Source organism: Bubalus bubalis, chromosome 12 (assembly GCF_019923935.1).
Source record: "Bubalus bubalis isolate 160015118507 breed Murrah chromosome 12, NDDB_SH_1, whole genome shotgun sequence".
In the NCBI taxonomy this organism is placed as follows: domain Eukaryota; kingdom Metazoa; phylum Chordata; class Mammalia; order Artiodactyla; family Bovidae; genus Bubalus; species Bubalus bubalis.
This window is the reverse complement of record NC_059168.1, coordinates 59,663,953-59,683,335: the sequence shown is the minus strand read 5'-3', so window position 1 is coordinate 59,683,335 and position 19,383 is coordinate 59,663,953. Positions and strand designations below refer to the sequence as shown.

Sequence of the window (19,383 nt, the reverse complement as noted above, 5' to 3'; positions counted from 1 at the left end):
CCAGACTCCTGATTTCTCTCTTTTCACCCCTTTTCCCTTTTGGTAACCTTGAGTTTGTTTTCTATGTCCATGAGTCTATTTCTGTTTTGTAATGTTCATTTGTACTTTTTTAAAGATTCTACATAGAAGTGATATCATATAATATTTATCTTTCTCTGTCTGACATTCACTCAGTATGATAATCTCTAGATCTCTCCATATTGCGGCAAATGGCAATATCTCATTCTTTTTTATGGTTGAGTGATATTCCCCCCTTCTGATCTATCCAGGTTTATACTCTATGGCTGTTTAATTCTGACACTCTCAAGTATATAGAAGTCATCTTGAAATGATTTAAAACTAGTACCCCCTGAAGGCAGGATAAGGTATTGAGATGTTTTTTACTAACATTTGTGATGCTAATTTGATCTCCTCAGAGAAGATTTTCTTCTGCTCTAGAAATGCACTTTAAATCTTTTCCCAGGAGGAAAGAATTGCAAAATACAGAGTACCCCAAAATAACATACTTTTATGAACTAAGTAAAAACTTTCCAATACGACGTCCCAAGCATTATTTTGGGGGGATTTCTCAGCACAAATTCTTGAGGAAACCCTGTACCCATCCCACTCCAAAAGATACTACAGTGGCATAATCTAGTGCTTGTTACTCAAACCATGGATTTTCAGCATCAGCATCTACAGGATGTTTATTAGAAAAGGAATTTCAGGCCCTGCTCCAGACCTACTGAATCATAATCTATATTTCAAAAGACTTCCCAGAGCATTTATATATACAATAAAGTTTAAGAAAGACTGGTCTAGTTGAGGTTCAGCTTTTTTTTTTTTTTCTATGAGGGCAGTTCAGTTCAGTTCAGTGACTCAGTTGTGTCCGAATCTGCGACCCCATGGACTGCAGCACTCCAGGCTTCCCTGTCCATCACCAATTCCCAGAGCTTGCTCAAACTCATATCCATTGAGTCAGTGATGCCATCCAATCATCTCATCCTCTGTCATCCCCTTCTCCTCCTACTTTCAATGTTTCCCAGCATCAGGGTCTTTTTCATTGAGTCAGTTCTTCACATCAGGTGGCCAAAATATTGGAGTTTCAGCTTCAGCATCAGTCCTCGGAGAAGGGAATGGCAAACCACTTCAGTATTCTTGCCTTGAGAACCCCATGAACAGTATGAGAAGGCTATGAGGCCAGGATAACTTAAAATAATTTATAATTAAATTACAGTTTCTCAACCTCTGGACTATTGATATTTGGGACTGAATAATTCTTTGTTGTGAGGACCTGTCCTGTGCATTTCAGAATGTTTAGCAGCATCCCTGGCTGTCAACCCCTAGATATTAGTAGCACCCCAACAATGTCTTTGTGTAGTTAGGTTGGTGCAAAAGTAATTGTGATTTTGTAATGTTGAACTCTGCCATTTTATATTGGAATACATTCTTTAATAAATGTGTTATGTTATACGTCATTTTAATGCACATTTCTCATTTTATATTTTTTTGTTAATGACATTACTTGCTGGGCTTCCCTTGTGGCTCAGCTGGTAAAGAATCTTCCTGCAATGCGGGAGACCTGAGTTTGATCTCTGGCTTAGGAAGATCCCCCGGAGAAGGGAAAGGATACCCACTCCAGTATTCTGCCCTGGAGAATGCCATGGATTGTACAGTCCATGGGGTCACAAAGAGTCGGACATGACTGAGTGACTTTCACTTTTACTTTATTACTTGCTATTTATTTTATATTTATTTTAGACTATAGAAATGGGGGGGAAAGCAAATTTGAGCAGTTTTTTTTATTTGAGTTAAAAATGGGCTGTACAGCAGTGGAGACAACTCAGAACATCAAGGCATTTGGCCCAGGAATTGCTAATGAACATACAGTGCAGTGGTGGCCCAAGACACTTTGCAAAGGAGAGGACAAACCGTGAACATGAGGCGTGCAGCAGCCGGCCATCAGAAGTTGACAATGACCAATCGAGACCAATCACCAAAGCCAATCTTACAACCACACGACAAGTTACCAAAGAAATCAGCATCAGCCATTCTATGGTTGTTTGGCATTTGAAGCAAATCAGAAAGGTGAAAAAGCTCGATAAGCTGGTGTGTCATGAGCTGACTGAAAATCAAAAAAATTTGCATTTGAAGTGTTGTCTTCTCTTAGTCTATGCAGCAACAACAAACCATTTCTCAATCGGACTGTGACATGCAGTGAAAAATGAATTTTATATGACAACCAGTGACAACCATTCACTGGTTAGACCTCAAAGAAGCTCCAAAATGCTTCTCAGAGCCAAACTTGCACCAAAAAATGATCATGGTCACTGCTCGGTGGCCTGCTGCCCATCTGACCCACTACAGTTTTCTGAATCCCAGCGAAACCATTACATCTGAGAATATGTTCAGCAAATTGATAAGAGGCACTGAAAACTGCTTTTGGTCAACAGAAAGGGCCCAATTCTTCTCCAGGACAATGCCTGACTGCACGTTGCACAACCAATACTTTGAAAGTTGAACGAATTGGACTAGGAAGTTTTGTCTCATTTGCCAAATTCACTTGACCTCTAGCCAGCCGACCACCACTTCTTTGAGCATCTTGACAACTTTTTGCAGGAAAAATGGTGGAAAAATGCTTCCACAACCAGCAAGATGCAGGAAATGCTTTCCAAAACTTCACTGAATCCAAAGCACAGATTTTTATGCTACAGGAATAAACAAACTTATTTCTCATTGGCAAAAAATGCGTTGATTGTAATGGTTCCTCTTTTGATTAATAAAGATATTTTTAGCCTAGTTATAATAATTTAAAGTTCACAGTCTGAAACCACAATTACTTTTTCATCAACCTAGTATTATTACTTACACTTTCTGATCTACCTGGGCATGTAATGTCCTCTGTTTGGTTCTGGCATTGGCTAATAATTTTTTTTTTTTTTTTTGCTAAATATCTCCTTGGAGATTAAACTGCCCCCATTGAGAACCACTAAAATGGACCCTCTAACTTTGCTATGTTCTTTTCTTCCAAAGTCAGAGTATGTTACAGGTCATTTTTTACTCTTATTAGAACCCATTTTCAGTTTATTTTAAGAGAGTAAGGTTTTGAAACATAATTTTGATAAAATGTCATCAAAATTTGGTAATATATTACTATTCTTATCTTCTTTTTATGTTTTCTGCTTCTGATCAGACAACTAGAAACAACTAGACAACCAGAAAGCTGCAGAACAGTGTCACTACTAAGTGGTGAGAACTAAAGGAAGGAAAACAGACCTAGTTTGGAGTGACATCTAGGAGCTTTTCTCCTTTTATGACTCTCCAGAGTCACAGAGTCACAGAATTTCACATCTTGTAACATCTTCTCATCAACATTAATTTCCAGGACTTTGTCCTATTAAAAAAGCCAAAAAAGATTAATTCATGAATTCAACAAATAGTTCTCAAGCTCAACTAAGAAGTTGGCACAAAGCCCCCGCCTTTAAGGACTGATGGTGAGAAACTGAGATCCTAATTCGGCCCCATTCGCTTCAATTTGTGTCTCCTGAAGTCCATCCAGAAAATGGAAACTACACCTTTCTAGTCACTGGAGCCAAAAATCCATGGAGTTATCCTCAAATCCTCTCCTTCACACATCCCAATTCAATACAGTTCTTTTGACTCTCCTTTCAAAATATGAATATATTCAGACTTTGAATACTTCTAAGGCTACCACTTCTATCCCTGGATTAATGTAGAGTCTCCTAATACATCTCTCCTTTTCTAATCATGCTTCCTAGTCTAGTCTCTTCATAACATCTAGAGTGATCCTGTTTAATTTGAAGTCAGGTCAAGTCATCTTGTCTGATTTCAAACACTTGGTCCCAATCTCACTGAGAAAACAAGTCAAAGCATTTTCAACAGCCTAGAGTAAGGCCCTATATCATCCAGCCCCTTTGTTGCTATAACTGACTTCCATGGTATGTGCTCCCATTATGGTCAATTTCAAGCTACCAGTGATTGTCACAGGTTATGAAGTTGTGAAGATTTGCCACAGCACATCATTATACAGTATTTTCATTATGCAAATACCATTGATGTAAACAATCTCAAGAGCATGAAAGTGAAAGCTGAAAGTTTAGTCACTCAGTCTTGTCCGACCTTTTGTGACCCCATGGACTGTAGCCTACCAGGCTCCTCTGTCCATGGGATTTTCCAGGCAAGAATACTGGAGTGGGTTGCCATTTCCTTCTTCAGAGGATCTTCCTGACCCAGGGATCCAACCTGGGTCTCCCACATTGCAGGCAGACGCTTTACTGTCTGAGCCACCAAGAGCATAGATAATACTAAAATGAAGAAATTAAGAAGTGATAAATTTTGAGTATTTATTACCTTTGTTTTTAATATAACTTATTTACTTAAGGAGGAGTAAGTAAGGCCTCTGAGGAGGCCTTACAAATTGCTCTGGAAAAAAGAGAAGCAAACAGCAAAGGAGAAAAGGAAAGATATAAGCATCTGAATGCAGAGTTCCAAAGAAGAGCAAGGAGAGATAAGAAAGCCCTCCTCAGTGATCAATGCAAAGAAATAGAGGAAAACAACAGAATGGGAAAGACTAGAGACCTCTTCAAGAAAATCAGAGATACCAAGGGAACATTTCATGCAAAGATGGGCTCAATAAAGGACAGAAATGGTATGGACCTAACAGAAGCAGAAGATATTAAGAAGAGGTGTCAAGAATACACAGAAGAACTGCACAAAAAAGATCTTCATGACCCAGATAATCATGATGGTGTGATCACTCACCTAGAGCCAGACATCCTAGAATGTGAAGTCAAGTGGGCCTTAGAAAGCATCACTATGAACAAAGCTAGAGGAGGTGATGGAATTCCAGTTGAGCTATTCCAAATCCTGAAAGATGATGCTGTGAAAGTGCTGCACTCAATATGCCAGCAAATTTGGAAAACTCAGCAGTGGCCACAGGACTGGAAAAGGTCACTTTGCATTCCAATCCCAAAGAAAGGCAATGCCAAAGAATGCTCAAACTACCGCACAATTGCACTCATCTCACACGCTAGTAAAATAATGCTTAAAATTCTCCAAGCCAGGCTTCAGCAATACGCGAACTGTGAACTTCCAGATGTTCAAGCTGGTTTTAGAAAAGGCAGAGGAACCAGAGATCAAATTGCCAACAACTGCTGGATCATGGAAAAAGCAAGAGTTCCAGAAAAACATCTATTTCTGCTTTATTGACCATGCCAAAGGCTTTGACTGTGTGGATCACAATAAACTGTGGAAAATTCTGGAAGAGATGGGAATACCAGACCACTTGACCTGCCTCTTGAGAAACCTATATGCAGGTCAGGAAGCAACAGTTAGAACTGCACATGAAACAACAGACTGGTTCCAAATAGGAAAAGGAGTCTGTCAATGCTGTATATTGTCACCCTGCTTATTTAACTTATATGCAGAGTACATCAGGAGAAACGCTGGGCTGGAAGAAGCACAAGCTGGAATCAAGATTGCCAGGAGAAATATCAATAACCTCAGATACACAGATGACACCACCCTTATGGCAGAAAGTGAAGAGGAACTGAAGAGCCTCTTGATGAAAGTGAAAGAGGAGAGTGAAAAAGTTGGCTTAAAGCTCAACATTCAGAAAACGAAGATCATGGCATCCAGTCCCATCACTTCTTGGAAAATAGATGGGAAAACAGTGGAAACAGTGTCAGACTTTATTTTTATTTTAAATCACTGCAGATGGTGATTGCAGCCATGAAATTAAAAGACACTCACTCCTTGGAAGGAAAGTTATGACCAACCTAGATAGCATATTGAAAAGCAGAGACATTATTTTGCCAACAAAGGTCCATCTAGTCAAGGCTATGGTTTTTCCAGTGGTCATATATGGATGTGAGAGTTGTACTGTGAAGAAGGCTGAGTGCTGAAGAATTGATGCTTTTGAACTGTGGTGTTGGAGAAGACTCTTGAGAGTCCCTTGGACTGCAAGGAGATCCAACCAGTCCATCCTAAAGGAGATCAGTCCTGGGTGTTCATTGGAAGGACAGATGCTGAAGCTGAAACTCCAATACAATAGCCACCTCATGCGAAGAGTTGACTCATTGGAAAAGACTCTGATGCTGGGAGGGATTGTGGGCAGGAGGAGAAGGGGACGACAGAGGATGAGATGGCATCACTGACTCGATGGACATGAGTTTGGGTAAACTCCGGGAGTTGGAGATGGACAGGGAGGCCTGGCATGCTGTGATTCATGGGGTCGCAAAGAGTCAGACATGACTGAGCGACTGAACTTAACTGAACTGAACTGAAGTTTACATAATTTAATTTTTTAATATGACTGTGTTTGACAACCAGCTTGCAAAATTCTTGAAAAGTTAACAATTGGCTACCAGGAATCAGTTGAACTGGCTCTAACTCATAGTGTAAATACAGCACCAAACCTGCACTTGCCTACAGCTCTTTATTTTTCCATTTTCCTAGAAAGGTCATCTCCCAAAGACTTGCAAGTACTTCCTCCTTCATTTCCTTCAGGTTTTTTATTGAATGTTACATTCTAGGTATCACCTTCCTCAATCACTCTATCTAAAATTGTACCATCCCTTGGTTCCATTCTCCAATATCCAGATTCATTTATTTTATTTATTTGTCTGTGCCAGGTGTTAGTTGTGGCATGTGGGACCTTTTAGTTGCAGCTGGTGAACTCTTAGCTGAAGCACGTAGGATCTAGTTCCCTGACCAGGGATCAAACCCTGGCCCCCTGCATTTGGAGCATGGAGTCTTAGCCACTGGACCACCTGGAAAGTACCTAGATTCATTTTTAACCATAACACTTATCACTGTACAATATACCATTTCTCTGACTTGTTATTTACTCCAAGTGTTCTGCATTAAACTGAAAGTTCAATAAAAGTGGAGATTTTGGTAGAATTTGCTCCCTCTCAAATCATTAGCACTTAGGTCTGTGACCAGCAATTACTGGGACCTCAATATAATATTGTTGAATGAATGGATCAGTATCAACTTTTTCTTTATTTTACTTCCTTTTCTGATTCTAATTGCCTAATAGTTAATGGTATGCTTTTATGTGAAAGAAATGGCATCTTTCCAACCCACAGGTACCAACTTTACCTTCCCCTTCACTGTTTGTTAACCATAATCATGTGTTACTTTTTAAATTAAAAAAATTTATAGAAATAAGTGACAAGTAGTGAAAAGGAATTTATGGGTTTCTGTTCCTCTTATTTTTGATATTACTGTTTTGTGAGACAGTGTGAACTAGCAAAAAGAACACAAACATAGGTTCTAAATTCTCAACTACTGTGGTGTCGTATGTATCTGTGCATAAGTGTGCTTGATAGAGGGTGGTAGGGAGCAAGAGTGGGATCTGAAAAAGACTACTTCCCAGGGTTGTTGTAACAATTCAGTGAAATATTGTACAGAAAAGTCTCTAACAGCCTGCCAGATAGCAGGCAGACACTCAAAACTAATTTACTTACACTTCCTTATTCCTATCCCACTCCAAGGCTTGAAGCCTGTTTGATTTCAACAAATGAACACAATGAAAAAAGTATTAGAAATATGTCAAACCTTTGTTCTGAATTTGATTCTTAAAATACAGTGATCGAACATAATCGTCTGCTCCTGTCACTTCTTGCGCTTTTTGGCTAACTTTAGGCAAAAATAATGGGCTAAATATTTACATCTGATTCACTATGGTCAGAGAAATATGACTTAAGGGCTATGATTTAAACATGGGATGAAAACAGCCAAAGAAGGGGTCAGCAAGCTGGGCTAATTCGACCTTTACAATCCACTAAGTGCTTTATGGGTCGCACTGCTCCTTCACATCCGTTTGATTCTTACATGGATGAGAGGCATGAATGGGTGAGAAAGAAACCGAGGCCCAAAGAGGTGAAGTGACTTGCCTAAGATCACATTCTGAGCACAGCCAGGTCTTAGGACCAGTCAGTTTTTATTCGTATTATTCTGTCATCTAAAAAAAAAAAAAAAAAAAAAATCAGTGACCTGTTTATTCTAAGAGCTGAAAATGTGGAGGGAAAAACTTTTTGAAAGTTTTTATGGTAATAGAATGTAAGTATTCCAAGTGATGAGTGTGTATATCATGTATATTATACAATTTGGTTTGATATAATTGTTAGGAAATGAATAAAAATTTTAGGTCTGAAAGGAATCCAGTATCATTTTGGTACATCTAGTGGAAGGCGAGGAAATTATGTTTGTCCATTGTGAGTGAGAATTTGCTGAAGAAAACTGTGATTTAATAAACCCTTTATCAACCTCTTGGTGGCACAATGGGCCTACTAAAATTTGGTAGGCTGCTTGCTATTTCTTCAGCAAAGAACAATCAGTAAAGCACTTGATGGGCACCTGGGGACAAGAGAGGCAACCATGTGAAGGGCCACGTGCATGTGACTTTCATAGAAAATATTATTTGGTGATGATGAAGTACGCAAAGGGCAGTTATGCTGAAAGAAAAAACCTAGGGTAGGGGAAGATCAAGTGTGGTTGGCATGGAAGCTTACCCAGCAAAAACACGCGATGTTAAGCCAATTACAGGGATTATATAGTGTCTTAATTTTTAGGAAGGATTCCTTGTTGAAGAGGCCACATTCAGCCTGGGGAGACACCGAGGTAAATTTGAAAAATACTTGACCACGAACTATTTAGGTACCTTTCAAACATCTCCGAGAAAATTAAGAGGCGAAAAGAGTGCGCGCCCTACACCTCACCTTCTCAACATTCTGGTCCCCATGCCAGGCATTTAAAATGCATTAGAGAGGTCTGGGGCCTACAGTTGGCCTACGCTGAGGTCTTTTCGCTCCTTTTTTCCACCCCACCCTTCCCCGAAGAAAAACACAGCTGGGTGTGCCCTCTCTTTTAGGAGCGCAGCCCCCATCTGCGGGGGCGGGTCCAGATCCCGGCGGGCTCAGGCCCCGCAGGTTGGCGGGACCCGGCGGAGGCGGGCCAGCGCGGGTCTGAGAGAAGCCGAGAGAATGCTGGCTGGCGCGCGCCGCGCTCAAACTCGCGCCACCACTAGCTCACGAGCTGCGCCCCACTCCCTCCGTCACCAAAGGCGCCCAACCAATGAGCGGGCCGGAAAGGCCGGGCCTGCGGGCTAAGCAGTGGGAGGGGGAGCGACGGGAGGGGGCGGGAAGTCGAGGGCGGGCCACGTTTGATTGACAGCTCTCTGGAACCAATCCTCCGCACGGCTTCTCTTCGCTCTCCTCTCTGCTCGGCTCAACTCTTCGTCCCACCTCCTTTTCCTCCACCCCCCTCCTCGTTCCTTTGCGACCCGCCCCACTTCCCCTCCCCCACTCTGCGGGCAAATCGCTGCTGGAAAGAGGCGGGGGCCTAAGCAGCGGGCTTGTGTGGCGCCTTGAAGTGGGATTGACAGGCGGTCTGGCCAATAGAAGGTACGCTGATGGCGCGGCTGTGGCTGGAACCGGCCAATGGGCGAGCGGGCTGGGGGCGGAGGCCCAGGTTCCAAACGCTCCGCGGCGCCATGGGCTGAAAACTCAACCGAGATGGAATCTCCCAGTCTGAACCGGTTTCAACCGGTTCCGAGTTTGAGGCACTAGGAGGAGGGGGAGAAGCGGCTGCAGCGGCCGCGGCAGGAGCAGCGGGAGCTACAGCATCAGCAAGAGCAACAGTAGCTACAGCCCGGGCGGCGGTGCCTGTTCCAGTCTTTGCTGCTGCAGTCCGTGCAACCACCCAGAGGGGGAGGGGGGAACCACCAGTCGCTGAGGAGCAGGAGAAGGGGGGAAAGTTTAGGCGAGCCTGGGTGGGGGGGGGGCCAGCGCCGGAGCCGCGTGAGAGAGGGAGCCGTATTTTGGTAGGGGGAAATCGGACTGCAACTGGCAGCAGAGCGTTCCCCGGCCGTGTGGACTCTACAGCCCCTACTCCTGCCGCTCCTGCTGCCGCCTGTGGCTGGAGGGTCCCCCTGGGGCTGAATCTTTGGGACTTGACCCCGTTCCCCTCCCCCTTCCCTCACTCCCCAGCCAGGCGGGAGCATTTATCCACAGATTAATTCCCCTTTTTGGGGGGGGGGGCGGGTGAGTGTGCGTGTCGGCGGGAGGTGTCCCCGAAATAGTAAATATTGTTGAGCTTTTTTTTTTTTTTTTTGCCCTTATCCTCTTCGTTTGTAAATTTCTTTTTTAAGGTGGGAAAACTGGGAAACCCACCTTGATTTTCCTCCCCTCTTCCCCCTCCCCGTCCTCCCTTGCCCTAATACCCCGACAAGGAAGGAAGAAGCAGTTGGTTCAATCTCTGGGTAAGTCGACTGTGTCTTCGGGGCCGAGGGTCGGGCGGCGGCGCGGCTGGGCGGGAGGAGGCTGGCGTGGGGCGCGGCGGCGGCGGCCGCGGGAGGCGAACCGGGGAGGCGGCGGCGGGCCCACAGCAGAGCTTGCGATTGAATGGAGCCGCTTCTGCTGCTGGGGGATGGAGGCGGGGAGGCGGCCGCGGGAGGGGAGCGCTGGCTGGGTCATTTCGTGTGTGCGGGGAACGGTGGCGGAAGGCAAGGAGCGAGATAGTGAAGTGGGGCCCGGCGCGGGGGTGGAAGGGCTTCTCCCAGCCCGGTGGGCTGGGGAGAAGTTGGGGAGATTTCAGGAACATTTCTGTAAATTATTAGGAGTGGAAGTTTCCAGAAATATTTAGTGCAGCAGCATTGAAACGTCCGCCTGCATCACGTGGCCCTTCGGTGGAGAGCTTGGGATCGCGGGAGGGAGGGGCTGTGGAGTCCTTGCTCCTCCTGCAGGTAAACTCAGAATCTCTGGGTTTTTTAAGAGTAGAATTAGAAGCAGGAAAGGTTAGTTGATTTTTTCAGGGATCTGCAGATGAGGTTCCGTGCTGTAGTTTGTTTCGGGGGACTTGGGTGAGTTAAAAGTGATCAACTCATTTACTGCTGGCATTGTACAGTAGATGATACCCTGATTCTCCTTTATTTTGATGCCTGAGTTTGGGGTGGGTGGGAGGAAATGGTGTGCTGGAGGAAGTATTAAAAGATTTGCCCGACGCGGACCTCCTCTGATCACGCAGAGGCCATGCTGCATAGAGAATGGGGCGGTGAACTTCAGGCGCCTGGTCTAAATGCCTCCTCCGAGTATGGGCGGGGTGAGAGCGTGCTCCAGTCTGCTATAGTTAGAAGTGCTGCACTTCGCTTTGGGTGGGAAGAGAGGGGGAGGGCGGGCCTTAGTGAGGTGTGTTTCTACTGAATGAAGCAGGCAGTTGCTCACACACCTAAAGTAGCAGTTTCTCCTTGTAGAGACTTGCTTTTTTGACCTGCTATGTAGTTATCATAAAGCAGCGGTTATGATTTTCTGGTTTTGGGATGGGAACCCGCAGTGTGTAGCTGCCTGCCTCTTCAGTTTGAAGTGGCAGTGGAGGTATTTTGGTAGTCACTTTTGGAGTCACCACATGGCTGGTTAATACTTTATATTTACTATACTGTGAGTGGATTTTGGATTGGATGTCTGAAGAAGAAAAGGCTTTTGTGGTCTCTCTTACCTCTCCCTCTATGGCTTTTTGCTATCTGCCTGATTGTACATCTTAAGCGTGTGGGACACTGCTGTTAGTGGAAAGAATGTTTTGGAAGCTATTTGATTTGGGAGACTAAATGTGCTTGGCATTGACCAGAAAGCCGCCATTTCTGTACTACTTACAGTTCAAGAATAGGTAGGTCATTTCGAAGATAGTAGCTAGTTTTAAGGGTGGCATGCCCTGCTGTATTTAACACAGGCTTCTATTCTGAACCTGATCTTTTCACAGGAATTTGTTTCGAAGGAATTTGTAAGGACAGTGTACTTGAGAACTTTTTAAGAGTCACTTTATTTTTGGTTTTGGTTATTAATTTTTAAGATTGTTATTTTTAAAATTGTATGGCATTCGAATGGGGGGAATTTACATTTGACATTTGTGCAGTATATATATATATTTTAGTATTTAGATAAAATATTGTGTGTCCAATATTTTGTATTTGAAATACATTTAGTAACTACTGTAGAAATTTTTGAAGTCTCACCACTGTCAATAGTGGATGGAAAGACAATAATTCATAAATTCATAATTCCTCAACTTTTACATTATATCTAACCTAACTGATCCTTCAGACTTTGTTGTAGTTGACATCATTAAAACATTTGAGTTAATTGAAATTGCTGCTGTTATTAACGTTTTTAAACTGTTGTAAAATACCTAAGAAATAAGCCTTTTTCCTAACAAGCTAGTTTGTTCAGATCCAGTGTAATCCGGTTAGCCACCCCATTTCCTGGTCTTGGAAGGTTAAAAAGAAGGGGAGAAGTAGAGATGACCATATGACCTTGTTGGGTCTAAGTATTGTAAACCAGGAGTGCTTAACCCAAGGTTTCGTGCGTGGCTTTCGAAATATCCTGAATCGTCTGTCTGTAATTGTATACGAAGTTGCGAATTTTTTTTAAATTGGCAAGAGCCATCCTGTTCCTTTGATTGTGAGACATCTTGACCCAAAAAAGGTTGAGTACTGATTTAGCCAGACTTAAGCATCACTTGACTTTGAAGAAAAGTAAAGGGAAAGATTTTTTATAATGTTGGACAATAAAAATGTGCACATGTGCCAGCCCCTTGGAGTAGAATCCTCTTAAAAGGATACCGTTGCATATGAACCAGTAGATTTCAGCCAGAACATTATTCGACCTGAAGAAGCTCCTTTTTCTTTTATGATAGAATTTAGTTTTTTTTGCAGGGTGGGTTGTCAGGGGATAGTTAGCAAGCTTTTTGCTTTGCTAGCGAATACGTGGAAATTTTTCTAAAAAACTCTAGATACTACTATGAAGTTTTTTTCCCTAGACCATATATGTTCAAGGAGCTTGTGCACTTGTAATTTAAACCCCCACATTTATTCAAAGAAGAAACAATATAGATGGTTTCGTTGTATGTAGAAGATTAAATTCTATATAAGTTAAGGGTATGAGATTGGTTAGACTTGTGGTTCCTCCAAATCATTGCTATATATAGGAAAACTTCGATATCACATTTAGTTTTTAATGTCTTTGATATGTTTTAAAAATTAAAGTAGCATGAAATAAGGGAAAGTGAACTTCTACTGAGCTAAAAGGCCCTGCTTAGGAAGAGGGGGACATCTATATGAATTTCATCTCCATTTAAAAATTTGAGATCGACTTTCAATTGTATCAGGTTTTAGGGCTGTAAATTCTTTAATAATTTTTAAAAACGGGTTAAGATAACTTTATATGCATGTTAGTAGAAAGAACAGTACGATTTTTCTCAGGTCTAAAAGTAGATCCTAATAATCAATGCAGTTACGGAGTACCTAAGTAGCTTCAGGATTTGCTTTTACTATCTTAGTTGTTCAGGTAAAAATCTCCAAAATACAAAGTAAAGTATTTGTAAGAACATAGTGGAAGTGAAATAACTTGAGTAAAAACTTTTTGACTGATAATGTCATAGGTGCCTTAAATTTTTTTTCTTTATTTTCAGTAATCTATGCCAGCAATTATGACAATGTTAGCAGACCATGCAGCTCGTCAGCTGCTCGATTTCAGCCAAAAACTGGATATCAACCTTTTAGACAATGTGGTGAATTGCTTATACCATGGAGAAGGAGCCCAGGTAAAGTAGCTGACCAAAATATTATTGCAATGTAATAATTGCTGGGTTTAGAATAAAATTTGAAATTACCACCTTTTAAAGAAGTGTTCCATAGTTTGTATTAAGTTGGAATTATGTATTAACTATGAGAAGTGGTCTGTAAAAATAAATTGCATTATATTTTCAAACGGTTTAGAGTGGAACGTTTTGGAATATTCTTGTTCTGTCCTTCAGCAACCTTTATCCCATTTACTGAAAGATCCCAATGTATTAAATGTTTTGTAGATATTAAAAGTTGTATGTCCCCTATATATTGGAATTAATAGAGTCTTCTCTTTCGAAACATTTAAATTGCAGAAGTACTTCACAGATAAAACTTATTTTAAAAATCCAACAATACCAAGTGTCTGAATTTTAGCACATGTAAAAGTGCTACTGTTAAAGTAGGAGATTGTCTTAACATATAATGTTTTGATAAGTTTAAGGCGTTGGGTTTTTTTTTTTTTTCTAAACAGAAGTGTTTGTAAATTTAAACTTTTATATGTTATAAGAAACAACAATCTTGAGTCTTCACCCTGTGGACTTAATAATGTAAAGTTTTAAATGAGTAAAAGTTTTTGCTTTTGGGTTAAAAAGATCTTTTAAAGTGATGTTACAGGTATCTTATTAGTACAATTTTGTTGCCAGAAAGTACATTTCTGGGAGAAAGTATATCTTTAAGATACTGAATTACATTGAATATTTGCCTAATTAAACCCCGGCTACTTTCATAATTTTTAGAAACCTCTAAAAGGTGGACATCGTAGAACATAGTCTTAAAAAACATGGTACATAAATATTAGCAAGTATATAAGTATTTCTGTTCCCTTCTGAAATCTAACATTGAGGACCATGTAAGTTGTATGAGTGGAAAAAATAACTTCAGTGATTTTGTAAGCTTGTTAGTGCAGTTTTACACTCCTAGGGGCTTTTGATCAAAAGCATTCTGAAAAGTATCTGTATTTGTTACACTTACCATGTAGTAGTTTCCTGATTATATGTTCAACATGAAGTTTTAAGTTCCATTTCATCCCAACATGATGTATGGAAAACAGCTGCTTTGGGAAGAAAGTATGAAAGTAAGATTGAAATGCATGAAGTGAGGGGTATGTGGCTTAGTGGTAGAGAATCCGCCTGCCAATGCAGAAAACATAGGTTCCATCCCTGGGTCAGAAAGATCCCCTGGAGAAGGAAATGGCAACCCACTCCACTATTCTTGCTCGGGAAATCCCATGGACACGGGAGCCTGGTGGGGCTACAGTCTATGGGATCACGTGTTTAGTGACTGAACAACAACAACAAGATTGGGCTCACCTTTGTATTAGAAGCACAAGTCTGTAAGCCACTAGGAAGATTGGCATTTAATTTTATCACATCATTAAGCTCCCACTGCTGTCTAGTCTTTGTTCTTTTTTAACCTGGTTCACAGTGTCTAAAAGAATGATGACTAAATAGACCAGGGCCCTACACTTATAATTGGAATAGTGGTTATGAAGAATAGGGTGTAATACTACTATTAGTAATGTTTCATAGTGTTGAGATACAGTGATTTGTTTTAAATTTGATTTCTGAATAAAAAGTAGATTTAGGAAAGTTTTTACAAATATTTTCCCATTTATAAAAGCAAAATTAACTTTCTCAAAAGTAAACATTTTATGTTTAGTTAGATCTCTTATAGGACAAATCAATTGTATAAAGATAATCAGTAAGTTGATACTTGTTATAGATTAGGAAACAGGTTTAGAGCCTAAAGGCAGCTAAGAACCCCTTTTTTGTTGGGGTATCTTTAAACTTCCTTGTCCAGTCGGTTTTTTATATACCACCTCTGAGGGTTTTTATTTTGGATAAAAAGTTTGGAAAGCATTGTTTTAATGTTAGATGTCTTAATTTTTTTCCAGTAAGGTTTCTGGTCATTCCTCTGGAGTCTCATCCACAAAGTGTTACCTACCTTGGAAGAGACTAGGGGGTTAGTGATGAGGTTTTGTAAAGCACTTGTTACCAGTGACTGCTACTTTAAGGATACTTTTGAAAGTATAGTAAAGAAGATATGTGATGTAAAGTCATTGTTTTAATATATGGTTTGGTGGGGAGTGTTTGTTTGGTTTTGGTTTGTCATAAAATATGTACTTAAAATAGCAACTAGAAATTATGCTAATTAAGCTTTCAAACTCACCTTTATGTAGCCTAACTTTTTTAAAACGATTACATAACTTAGAGAAAGAAATTATTAGAAGGGTATAGGTAGAACTTTTGCTTAGATGGGTAGTATAGTAAAATTTTAGCACTGTAATATTAGGACTACCTTCTGTTATAAACATTTTTAGCCAAGTAGGCCGCCAGGAGAAAAAAAATGATAGAGTTGGGTGTTTTTTTCAATACTGTGTCAAGTGTCTTGAACTTTTTTATCTATTGCTTAGCAACTAAAATACTTTCACCATTCAGTTAGTAACACAGGGAGATGCCAGATTTTCTCTTTGGTTTCCTTTTGTGTCTTTTAACCCCTCCTGGGCTTTTAAGTTAAGAAAAGAATATGAGGGGACAGTGGGATTAAGACAGTTTTTTAAAAGGATGCAAATACTAGAAGTAACTTTTGAGAGTAAAATTATGACAGAATGAATGATATAAAAGGAAGGAACATGATTTATGCAGAGGTTGAAATGAAAGTAATACTGTGGAAAGTATTCATTTAAAATGTGTAGAATTGCTCATCACTTCTAAACTGATGAAGTTGTGTCATGACCAAATAACTTTCTAGGCATGGATGTTTCATACACCTTATCCTCTTAATATGGGTTACTATATTACATTCAAGTCTTTATCTAGTTGGATATTGTCTCTAGTTAGATACTCGCAGGAAAAGAATCAAAACACTGCTAAAATGGGCTTTGACCCTGAATAACTCAGGTAACTATTTTTTCTACTTTTGTTGGTTGGTTATTATATAATACGGTTAGAACCCTTTAAAGCTATCAGTGCTTTAATCAAAATTTAAAAATGTATAGTTGTATTTCAAGACTTTACACTCTGGCTCTAATCCTGGACCCTTAGAGTGAAACCCAGGCACCTGATTTTTCTTTCAAGTTTCACAGTGTTTCTGGTGTTATTGTTAGAGTACAGAACCATTACCTAATTTAGTGAGTATTTGTGAAAGTTTTCTTTTAAACAATAAGCAGTGTGTATTGCTCGTTGATAAATGAGAAAAAAATAATGAATGTGATATCTGTTCCCTGAGGAAAAGACTTCTTTCTTAACATCAAAGCTACAAGAGGAGAATGATTTTTTTGTAAATTGGAATAAAAGCCAACTTAATATTATGAGGTGTCTCTGTCAGAGATGATTTAAATAAGAATGCTTTTCTCCCCCCTTTTTGATGATTTCTTATTAATTACCCATAGAGTCAAACCCTTCATCAACTAAACGATCTAACCAGAAGGATAACTGACAGACTTATTTTTTTTTTTTTGGTTAGGACATGTGGTAGAAACAGGCAAAAGATAATTAGGATCCAGTTGAGCCTTAAAGGTGAAACGCATTAACCTGTTGGCTTCGGGGTGGGGGGGGGAGGCTCAGAAAATCAATAGACTTTTTAGCCTTTGGTAAAACAGTGTTCCTATCATACGAAAAACTAGCATTTAAAGTGAAGAAACTAGATAATATCAACATGGCTACATCTTTAAAACTGTCAGGTGTCAATCATAGCTCAGTAAAGCGGAGGGGAAAAAAACTGTCAAATGGAAAGAGCAAGTTGCAGAAGGATTTCCATAGTGTACTATTAATATAAAATTCAGTAATTATACAACTATATTTATGAAATTCATACACATGCTGTGAAAATCAAGAAAAAGACACCAGATCATGAAAGTGATTGTCTAGAAAGAAGGAACAAAGAAAGGAAATGGCATTGAAGAAAGGTACTAAGTTCCGTAAGTTTTAGATCTGATATTTAAAAGAAAAACATACAAGTGTACAACAACATCTAAAATGGACAGATTTTAAAAACACTAATTAATGTTCTAGATGATGTTTTTGTAGGTCAAATTATTTCTGGGTTTGCATTTTAGAAATACAAAAGCAAAAAAGAAATCTCAAACTAGGAGTTAATATATAAAATTAGAAGATTTTTCAGAGATAAACTTGTGTTTACAATAAACGAAAGAGACTGTCTTAATGTTTTGAATGTATCAACAGGTATTTGAGATTTGTAGACTTACTTAGACTTAGGTTTTGTCTGTCTCCCATGAAATATAATTTTATAGATACTGTTGAAGATATCTTGGTGACTCTTACAAACCAGAGTATACTGTTACACAGTTTATTTAGTAGATGTGAATTTTTCTGTGTTGCTTTTTTTTTTTTTTTTTTGGTTGATTGTGTGCTGAGAACCCCTTTATGTCAGAGTAGCACTTTGTTAGAATTGATAGAATTTAAGTTCAGTTTTGAGAATACCAAATAAGGCAGATTAAGGGGAAAAAACACTTATGTGTTTCAGAGGTATATTTCCATTCTTAACTGAAGTTTTAAGACTGATAATGGACACATTTTTATTTCTGTAAGGAGTTTTTTTTCCCCCCAGTATTTCCAAAAGTTGATAAAATCATTTTCCTATTTGGACTTTTGTCTTGCTTGATACCTTTGAAAAGAACAAGTTAGCTTAAAATTGTTTTTGTGTACTATTTTAGCAAAGAATGGCTCAAGAAGTACTGACACATTTAAAGGAGCATCCTGATGCGTGGACAAGAGTCGACACAATTTTGGAGTTTTCACAGAATATGAACACAAAAGTAAGCAAGTGGTGGTTTTAAAATCCATTATTTCCTCTTTTCTTCCAGTCATAAACTTTGAGGAAGGTATCTCATTTTTAGTATTAGTCTTTGTTATCTCAAATCACTTAATAATGTTGACTTGTTTCAAAATTTAGTCTTAAACATAGAATTAATTCTTGCAAATAGTCCTAAGAATTATGAATTGAGTTTTGTAATTGGGACTAGTATGCAAGGTGGCTTTTTCTTTTTGTTGTTTTGGGGGTTTTTTTTGGGGTTTTTTTGTTTTTTTCTTTTTAGAATATGTGTACAGATCTCAGCATAAATTCTGAATGTTATTCTGAATGTTATTCAGAGATGAAACATCAGAAGAGTTATTTTGGGCAAGTGATCAATATAACACAGGCTAGGCACCTCCAAAACCAAGTTTTGTTGGCAGCGTAAAACCCGACTCCATGGTACCAATGCTTTTAATGGGACAGCACTCAGTTTTTATTTGCAATTGAAAATGTTATCATTTGGGTCCTTTTTTCTTAAGTTTGAACAGAAAGGTTGATCAAAATGTGTTTTGACTGTTTAGGCTTGATGATTCACACTTCTCTTTAAACTGCCTTAAAGTAATAAAATACCATGCATGGCATTCTGTTTAAAAACACACAAGGTTTCCACTTGGTATACATTGTGTTAAAACAGAAATTAGCCATGTTCACCTCTGTTTCTGAAATCAGACTGTGTTAATTAACAGTTTTAAAATATTAACTAGTTTTGACATCTTATAAATTTTAGGGCAAAAATACAGTCCAGAACTTCCTCAAAGTGCTAACCTTAAGTAACATAACAGTGTTTGCCTGTTTGCTTGCCTGGTAAATTTTGCTTTTTATACTGACAGACATTACTAATGTTTAAGTTGATTTATCAACAGTATTTTTAAAAACTCAAATTTGTCTTGTGAAAAATGAGATGATTAGAGGAACAGAAAGAAAGCAACAGGTAAAGAATTCTTCAA

At 39.5% G+C, this 19,383-nt stretch overlaps 1 protein-coding gene across 6 annotated transcripts in view; it reads left to right on the top strand.

Moving 5' to 3' along the window:
* The first annotated feature begins 9,478 nt into the window (after nt 1–9,478).
* The window catches only part of XPO1 (exportin 1), a 42,819-nt gene continuing 32,914 nt past the window's right edge, over nt 9,479–19,383 (top strand). For 2 of the 6 annotated variants that reach the window (XM_044926034.2, XM_025261223.3), the window contains exon 1: nt 18,297–18,398. Coding sequence is in view for 3 of the 6 variants with exons in the window: in XM_025261221.3 (XP_025117006.1) it covers nt 13,474–13,599; nt 18,297–18,398 (228 nt within the window). In the remaining 3 variants the exon portion in view is untranslated. Of the gene's footprint in view, nt 10,268–10,624; nt 10,751–11,188; nt 11,668–13,467; nt 13,600–18,296; nt 18,399–18,440; nt 19,368–19,383 lie in introns of those variants that run through there. The other 4 variants (XM_025261221.3, XM_025261220.3, XM_006066152.4 and 1 more) reach the window with 4 other exon arrangements.